Source organism: Amphibalanus amphitrite, unplaced genomic scaffold (assembly GCF_019059575.1).
Source record: "Amphibalanus amphitrite isolate SeventyFive unplaced genomic scaffold, NRLGWU_Aamphi_draft 000541F_arrow, whole genome shotgun sequence".
Classification (NCBI taxonomy): domain Eukaryota; kingdom Metazoa; phylum Arthropoda; class Thecostraca; order Balanomorpha; family Balanidae; genus Amphibalanus; species Amphibalanus amphitrite.
This window is the reverse complement of record NW_024882035.1, coordinates 82,183-90,403: the sequence shown is the minus strand read 5'-3', so window position 1 is coordinate 90,403 and position 8,221 is coordinate 82,183. Positions and strand designations below refer to the sequence as shown.

At 52.5% G+C, this 8,221-nt stretch overlaps 1 protein-coding gene across 1 annotated transcript; it reads left to right on the top strand.

Moving 5' to 3' along the window:
- The first annotated feature begins 2,039 nt into the window (after positions 1 to 2,039).
- Positions 2,040 to 7,337, top strand: LOC122393547 (zinc finger CCCH domain-containing protein 10-like). Its single transcript, XM_043389714.1, has 4 exons — positions 2,040 to 2,176; positions 3,521 to 4,226; positions 4,650 to 5,575; positions 6,606 to 7,337. The coding sequence occupies exons 2-4, from the start codon at positions 3,549 to 3,551 to the stop codon at positions 6,607 to 6,609; spliced, it is 1,608 nt and encodes a 535-aa protein (XP_043245649.1). The 5' UTR covers positions 2,040 to 2,176; positions 3,521 to 3,548; the 3' UTR covers positions 6,610 to 7,337.
- Positions 7,338 to 8,221: the final 884 nt, after the last annotated feature.

Here is an 8,221-nt window from a genome sequence, read left to right as displayed (position 1 = left end):
GAGTTTATCGGAGAAAAAACGGTAAGGTAAGGCGCGTGGTGCTCTCAGAGGCCCGTGGGGGCTTTCAGAGTCGCCAGTGTAGGACCCTCAGAGTCGCCGTTAGGGGCCATCAGAGTCACCGGTGTGGCGGTGTGAGACCTTCAGAGATGACGGTGTAAAACCCTTACAGTTGCCGTCGTGGGGCAATGAGCGCACTGGCGAGTGGTGTGGTGCTCTCAGAAGGCCGGTATTCAAGACTTAAGGGTTTATGTGGTGCCTTCGGTTGGATCCTTAGAATCACGGGTGCAGGACCGCGCAGAGCCGCCGGTTACGGGCATTTAGAGGCACTGGAGGCCCTCAGAAGTGCCGGTGTGGGCTATCAGAGGCATTGGTGCTGAGTTCACAAAGGTTCCGCTATGGGCCCTCATGGGTGCTAGTCTGAGTCCCTCAGAGGCACCAGTGCTGGCTCTCACGGGCGCCGTTGTGGACCCTCAGACTTCAGAGACACTGGTGTGGGGCCATCACAGACGGGTGTGGACTGTGCGGCCCTTGGAGCAGCTGTCGCGAGACGCGAACCCTTTACAATCCGGCAGGGGCTCTTTGAGACCGGCAAGGGGTCCTCAGGCTGGCAAAGGACCCTCAGAGGCCGGCGGTACATACCTTCAGAAGTCCAGTGGGGTCCTTAGAGACCGGCACGGTATTCTCACACGCCGGTGGAGCCCTCAAAAGTCACCGGTGGGTGGCCGTCAGATGCGCATGTGGGGCCCTCAGAACATTGGTGTGGGGCCCTCAGAGGAGGCAGTGTGGGGCCTCAGAGGCGCCGATATAGGGTATTAAGAGGCACTGGTGAGGGGCCCTCAGGGGTGCCGGTGTGGGACCCTCAGAAGCGCACTGGTGGCCAGGTGGCAGTGTGGGGCTCTCAGAGGCGCCGGTGTGGAGCCTTCACAGTCGCCGGTGAGGACCCTCACAAGCACCGTTGTGGGGGCCCTCAGAGACACTGGTTTAGGGCCATCACAGATGTGCGTGGGGCCCCTTAGAGCTGCTGGTGCGGATCCTTCGTAGGCCGACAAAGGAATCTCAGATGTCGGCGGCGTCTTCAGGAGCCCTGAGGGGTCATTAGAGACCGACATAGTATTCTCAGACGCCGGTGGAGCCCTCAGAGCCACCAGTGCGGAGCCGCCACAGTCGCTGGATGGGGCTCTCAGAACCGTCGATGCAGTGTCGACCCTCATAGTTGGGGGTGTGGGGGCTCACAGAAATACCGGTGTGGGCCCAGAGTGTGAGCTCTCATAGGCGCCGGTGAGGGCCCTCACAGTCGCCGTTATAGGGGCCCTCAGTCAGATTGGTGCTGGGCCATCACAGCCGGGTGTGCAGCTCCTAGAGCTGGCCCTTATTAGGCCGGGGCCCTCAGAGGCCACCAAGGGGCCCTCAGAGGTCGGCAAATGACCCTCAGAGGCTGGTAAGGGGCCTCAGAGGCCAAGGGTCCCTTGGCGGTCTCTGAGGGCCTTTATCAGCCTCTAAGGGATCCATGGCGGCCTCTGAGAGACCTTACCGGTGACAAGAGGCCCTCAGAAGCCGGCGTGGTGCCCTTACGGAGATTTTAGTGTGGATACTTAGCGGCCTATGAGGTGCCCTTACAAGCCCTGTGAGGCCCTTTTGAGTCGAAATATGGCCTGCGTGGACTCTCAGCGGCCAATTGGCGCCGTAAGGTCCCTCGAGCCCTTCGTGCCCGAGGGGCCCCCAGGTCCCGATGGGAGGGGCACGTGCCCCTTGTGTCCCCCCCCCCCTTGGCTACGCCACTGTGCTGGTAGCCAAACATTGGTGAATCCACTGCGACAACAGTGTATTCGAGGCGAATTTCTGAATTCGCTGCTTGTAGATGGACATCCGTCAAACCCACTGCCAGAGCAGCATATTCGCCCCGCCGAATGTTTATCCATTTTTTTTGATCTGTGGTTTGACCACTGAACTTGACCAAGATTCTTGCAGGTTTGACTGCCAGTAGCAGATTTGCGAATATCAAGCTGCTGCTAGATTGACGAACGTGAATACATATTATCAAAGTATTCAGCTGACCTTGGTTCATTGATTTCGCGACAACTATGGTGGATGTTTGATTGTTATGTATTTTTACTACGCGATTTATCATCGCACGTGATGCTGGTATAAGGAATCTGATCCTCGCCTTTGATTTAAGGTAAGATAAATCGTTGTCTTCATACATCATCCAGAAATATTTCTCGTATGGCGAGTGTGAGGGCCCGCAGGTGGAAGCCTCGTAGATGCGCCGTAATTGTCGCACATTTCCTTCACCTTTATTTCAACTAGAATGCTTTATTATTTTGCAAGATTGCCTGTTATTTTGTTCTTTTCTTTCTTCTTTCAGTCTTAATGACCATATTTGCAGTTTTGTAAATATGCAAATACTGTATACCTATACAGAAACTGTCACCCAATTGTGTGCCTGTGCTCGGAACATCATTGAGGCTTTTGAGTTGCCCTGCTGATTTGATTCATCTTTGGTTGGTAAGAGGATCTGCAGCTATATGAAATTGTTAAGTCAGATCAAACAATAATTGGTTTGATATTTGTGCCAAATTTTGGGAATTTATATTACTGCGATGCTCATAATTGTGGATTGCCTGATCTTTTTGGGTGCAATTAGTGTTAGGGCCAGAGGAACTCAGCAAGTATTGCATAGCATGGGTACTGGCTGTCAATCCATTGTGTCAGTTCATAGACCACTACGTATCATATTGGTCTACCTATATAGTGGTCTATACTGACCACTGACCATAGACTACATAGTGGTCTATGGTCAGTTATTTGATTTATTACCTATCAGTTATTTGATTTAATTTTTTTAAATTTTGCACTCAGCAAGTGTAAGGAACGTCTCCATTGTGCCAGTGTTCTGGAGGTTGGATTTTGGTTGGGTGTGCTGCCCGGCTGGTGAAGAAAAATCCTATGATTAGAAAGAGTATAGTTAAGTAAATACCTGTAGTATTTTCTTAAAAGGTGTGATGCCAATTGATAAAGCAGGATTTCATGGCAGAATCTTGACAGGATTTGAAAGAAATATATGTGGATGCATCAACTGCCAACTGCCAAGTCATTTGTTGCCTGGCTGATTGAATACATGAAAAACATTTCAAATTTGAAATAATATCACTTTTTTCTTCTTTGGGATGGAAATATTGTTCCTATTAGGTGTGATTTTCCACCCAAAATTCTGAAAAAACTTAATTGTGCTGTTATACAGCTTAAAACTTAAAACATCATCATTTGGAATGTTTCCTTGCCTTAGCCTATATGTATATAGGCATGTCAGCAAACAATAAAGATTATTCATGATATGTTTTTTGCAGCATTGTTAAGTAAACTTACAGCGTCAAACAAACTTATTAAGTAAATAAACTTACTTAATAAAATTACAGCGGAGACATTTCCCTTATCCCCAGAAATCAATCATGAACATTGGCTGCCGTACCGTATTTTCTGTGACCTGTTTGTGACCCGCACCCTCTCACGGTGTCGTCAGGCGCTGCCTGCCGCCCGTCCCGGCCGCCATGGACGCGGCCTCCGACGCCAGCAGCGGCGCAGACAGCGCCGTCGACGACCAGCTGGTGTGCCGCGACTTCCTGCGTAACGTGTGTCGGCGCGGCCGGCGCTGCAAGTTCCCGCACCCGGAGGAGGAGGTGGTGGCGCCGCCGCCGGCCCGGCCCGAGCTGGTCACCTTCTGCCACGACTACCAGAACGGACAGTGCGCCCGGCCGTCGTGCCGGTTCGTGCACTGCGAGCGCGGCGATGAGGAGCTGTTCCGACGCACCGGCCACCTGCCGTCGCACGTGCTCGAGGCAGCCGTGATGCGCGGCGCCGATATTCGTGTCGGCCGACATGAGGTGCCCGTGTGTAAGGACTTTGCGCGCGGCGAGTGCTCGCGCGGTGTCAAGTGCAAGTACCGCCACCTGACGGTGTCCGAACTGGAGCAGCTGTGTAGTGGAGGTAGCGTTAGCAGCAGCGGCAGTCGGCCCGCCTCCAGCGGCTCCCCCGACAGCGGGGACTGTGAGCCGCCAGAGGCCAAACGGAGACACTTTGACGACTACTCGCGGCGCGGGGTGGTGGTGCGCGACTATCGACAGACGCCGCTGTCGCAGGAACCCAACCCGCACTCCATCATAGACTACCGACTGATAGAGGACGAGAACAGGATACTGCAGAGGAGAGTGCAGGAGCTGCAGAAACAGGTCAGACCGGGGCGAGTGGGTCGGGATCTGGACGAGATCAGTTTCAGCAATGTGATGTACTTATGTTGGTAATGTCATTCAATTTAACATAGTTTGAGCCATGGTTACTTCGCTGCGTGGAACGATGGCAGTTATATATGACTATCTACGTATGACGATGATAAGATTTGTCTATATTTTTGCATGTTGCAGGCCTTACGTAACGCTAAGCTTTCCAGAAATAATGCTAATTATTTCTTTTTCTTCCAAGATACACTTACGCTCTATCTCAGAACCTTGGATTTAAAAATGGCTCAGGAAGACTGGTGCGCTCTTGTGGCTGCCAACCGTTCACTGTCGGGCAACTCTGTGATCCGTCCCATTTACCCCTAGCCGGCCCGTCCTCCTAATAACCTCTGACTCGGACCTCCCTCTGTTTCCTAGGTGGACGACCTGACCACGACCAACGAGTTCCTGCTCGACCAGAACGCGCAGATGCGGCTGGCCAAGCAGTCGGCGAGCGGTGCGGGCGTCACCACGCTAGCCACGGTCTCGGTGCCGGCCGTGTCGATGGCGGCCGGCTCTGGCGGCGTGGCGGCCGCGCCCATCACCATGTGTCCAATCAGCCAGCCGCTGGTGGCCCAGGGCGCCGCCGCACAGGTGGTGACCGTGCCCGGCAGCATGGGCGCCGTGCCGGTCACCCTGACTCACACCCCCGGCACGGCGGGGACGATCTCAGTCAGCCTGGCGCCGGTCACTCTGAACCAGCAGGGCGCCGCCGTGGTGTCTATGGCCAGCATGGCTGCCAACATCAACCACCAGGCGGCCGTGGCTTCCATGAACAACATGAACCAGCTGGCCGTAACTATGCCGTCTTTGAACCAGCCAGTGGCGGCGTCTATGACCAGCATCGCCAACATGAACCAGGCCGCGGTGGCTACCATGAACTCTATGAACCCGCTGGCGGTGTCGCTAGCATCCATGAATCAGCCCGTCGCCGCATCTATGGCGTCAATGGCGAACATGACTCAGGCGGCGGCTGCTACCATGGCTTCCATGAACCCGATGGCAGCTGCCACCATGGCTGCCAACCAGTCTGTGTTCCAGCCGGCCGCGTCCATCAACCAGCCGGCGGCGGCGTCCATGGCTTCCATGGCCTCCATCAACGAGGCAGCCGTGGCGACCATGGCTTCCATGAACAGCATGGCGGCGGCAGCGACGATGGCGTCGATGCCGCAGCCGGTGGCGGCCTCGATGGCGGCGTCCATGAACCCGATGGCGGCGGCGTCGATGGCGTCCATCAACCAGCCGATGCCGGTGGCCTCCATGGCCTCCATCAACTCGGCCAACGTGGCCGGCGCCGTCCTCAGGTGAGCGGTTAAATTTGGGAACCTGCCCTCCCCATCTCTAGTGAGGGATAACTTTAGGAGCCTGCTCCCCCCCCCCCCCACACACACACACATTTCGAGTGATGGCATACGGCATAGTCCTAGAATCCTGTCCTCCCACTTGAGTAAGGATTAGGTAGGGTGTTCCATTGAATTTTGCCATTGCCATTTGCCACTCTCATTTGCCTCCAGCAAGCATTCTGACCAATAACCTGTCATGTCACTTGTCAGTCATTTTAGCAGTCGGTTGAATCGGCAAGTTGAAGTTTTATCTGGAGTTCTTAAGACTTCTGTTCAATATGAAGTCACGGATGACACCCGCACCAGTACAGCAGTGTCCCAAAATTGCATTTTGGTTTGGGTGTCAGAGGGGAAATTGCTTTCCAAAAATGGGGATAAGAGTGGAAAATTGCTGGCCAAGGTGAGGCCCAGAAAGATGGGAAAAGATCGATAGGATTAATATTTATCCATGCGTGATAAAATATGAGATGTACAACGATTATCCACGCTAATGCTTTTTCTTCGTAATATTGGGAGTGGAAAATTGCTCTTCAAAATTGGAGGTGAGAGTGTGAAATGATATTCATTTGGATGTCGTTTCCCACCCAAAATAACAAATTTTGGAACACTGCAGTACAGTGCCTGTCTTATGTACAGTCCACAGCAAAAGCAATGTGCGGTTTCAGTCATGGGTATGTTCTGCTTCTGAAGCTTAGGAACGATTAGCCAGACTATAGTGAAACTTTGAATGTAGCTGGCGTGTATCGTCACCCTTGCAGCTGCAACTTTTATCTATTGACTTCTTCTTTTCAATCGCTCCGCATTAAAAAATCGCTAGTCAAAGCCATCCGTTCAGATTGGTAAAACCGCACATTACTTTAGCGGTGGACTGGACTCTACATTGTGCATGCTGATTGTTGGTGTGTAATTAGAATTCGTTTTTTAGACATTTTTTCGTGGTCACTTATATCAATCCTTGAGGCCAGTTCTAACAGCTCATTTTCCCCGGCAGGTGATCGCTGACCGGCACCGGAACTAGCTCTGGGTCACTGCGCCGGGCGGCTGCCGTGTCGGTGGCGGCCTGCCGTGCTGAACACTGACTGCTCCCGCGAGAGGGAGCGTGCGGCGCTCTGACGAGCGGACGGCTCACTCTCTGACGAGTGGCGCGCTCTGACGAGCGGTGTCGTCCCTTCTGATGAGGGCACCTCACTGTCACCGTGTTGTGAACACACCCCGTGTTGTGACGGGATTTATCCCTAGTGAGTGCGGTGGTGAACGCTCACTGGACAGCTTATTCCGTGTCAGAGAGACGATAGACAGGTGTCTGATGTGGACCGGTGGTGTATGAATGGGCGACACCAAAGGGGGGATGTGTGGAGGTAGTGGTTCCGAACGTACGGGTGATATTATTTGATAAGGTATCGTTTTGTACGAAATGTGTGCGCGCTTAGGTAGAAGTCGGTTGTAAGTTGTAACCTCGTAGTAGCAGTGGTTGGGGTAGTTAATGGAGTGTACATGTTATGAGTTCTGACTGTTGTGGTTAGATCTTGTGTAGCTTTTAGTGATCACCTCTTGATTGTAGGGCATTGCATTGCTCAATAGCGAGCTGGAAGCATGTGAATGTACATTTTGTGAATGGAGTTAGCCTACTAATTCATTTATTTCGTTTCGCTATTGATGTAACGACTGAGGTGTTGTGTAAAATGTGTAAAAGGATCCACAATACACAATCTGTGGAGGTCAATTCGGCATGTTTCAAGGCTTGTGCCCGGTGCCTACGTTTCTGATGTATGTTTATTTAGGAATTACGTTGCATTTAAGGGATGGCTATAACTAGTGTGTTTGAAAAGGGGTGGAACGGGCGGACAGATGCCGACCAAGGACAGGCAGTTTCGACTTTGGCCGACTGGTGGCGTCACTGTCGTCAGTCGGGGAGATGTTCAGAGGTGTATCAGGCCAGCTGGCGACGGTGTGCAGCCTGGCGCCATCTACACCGGGGGAGATATGGCACCCGTCCCGTCTCCCCGGGACCAACCCATCCTCACTCCCGATATGACACTTTCCCGTCTCGGGCTGGCGGTCCTCTCGTCAGACAAACCGCAGAAATCAGTTCGAATAGGGACACACCTCTCAAGAGTCCGGGATGATTGTTGGAATGGCTGGGTGACTTGTCCCTCCGGACAGCACCATCCCAACGAGATGGACTCGGCCGCTGCGATGTAAATACTCATACCTTCATACCAGGTGGACCCAGTCCCAGATCTTCCGCTATTCTCTCATTATAAAACCCTCAGATCAAAATGTTCAAAGATGCCAATCGACCTAACTTATATGCTTCTCACTGGTAGGTGTTTTAAACCGTTTCGCAATGAGAAGGGACGACAGGGCAGGCGAGGCTGATAATTAGCTCTGGGGAGCATCGCCTGAAAACGAAGCTTCCCATGAAGCAGGATCAACTGCGTTGCAAATATTTACATCTATGTGATACAAAACTGCATTTTTTGCATAGCGTTCTGATATCGATGGATGAATATTGTGTAAAGAGCTCTGGGATACAGACTACGCAGATGCCAGTTCACTCAACTAAATAATTTACCGGTTTCCAAATAGTGAATACATATCTACCAC

Bases quoted from the DNA above. Each gene is read 5' to 3' on its own strand.
- LOC122393547 (XM_043389714.1), top strand. From the start codon at position 3,549: ATGGACGCGGCCTCCGACGCCAGCAGCGGCGCAGACAGCGCCGTCGAC. The intron at 4,227-4,649 runs GTCAGACCGGGG...TCTGTTTCCTAG, and splicing joins TGCAGGAGCTGCAGAAACAG to GTGGACGACCTGACCACGAC.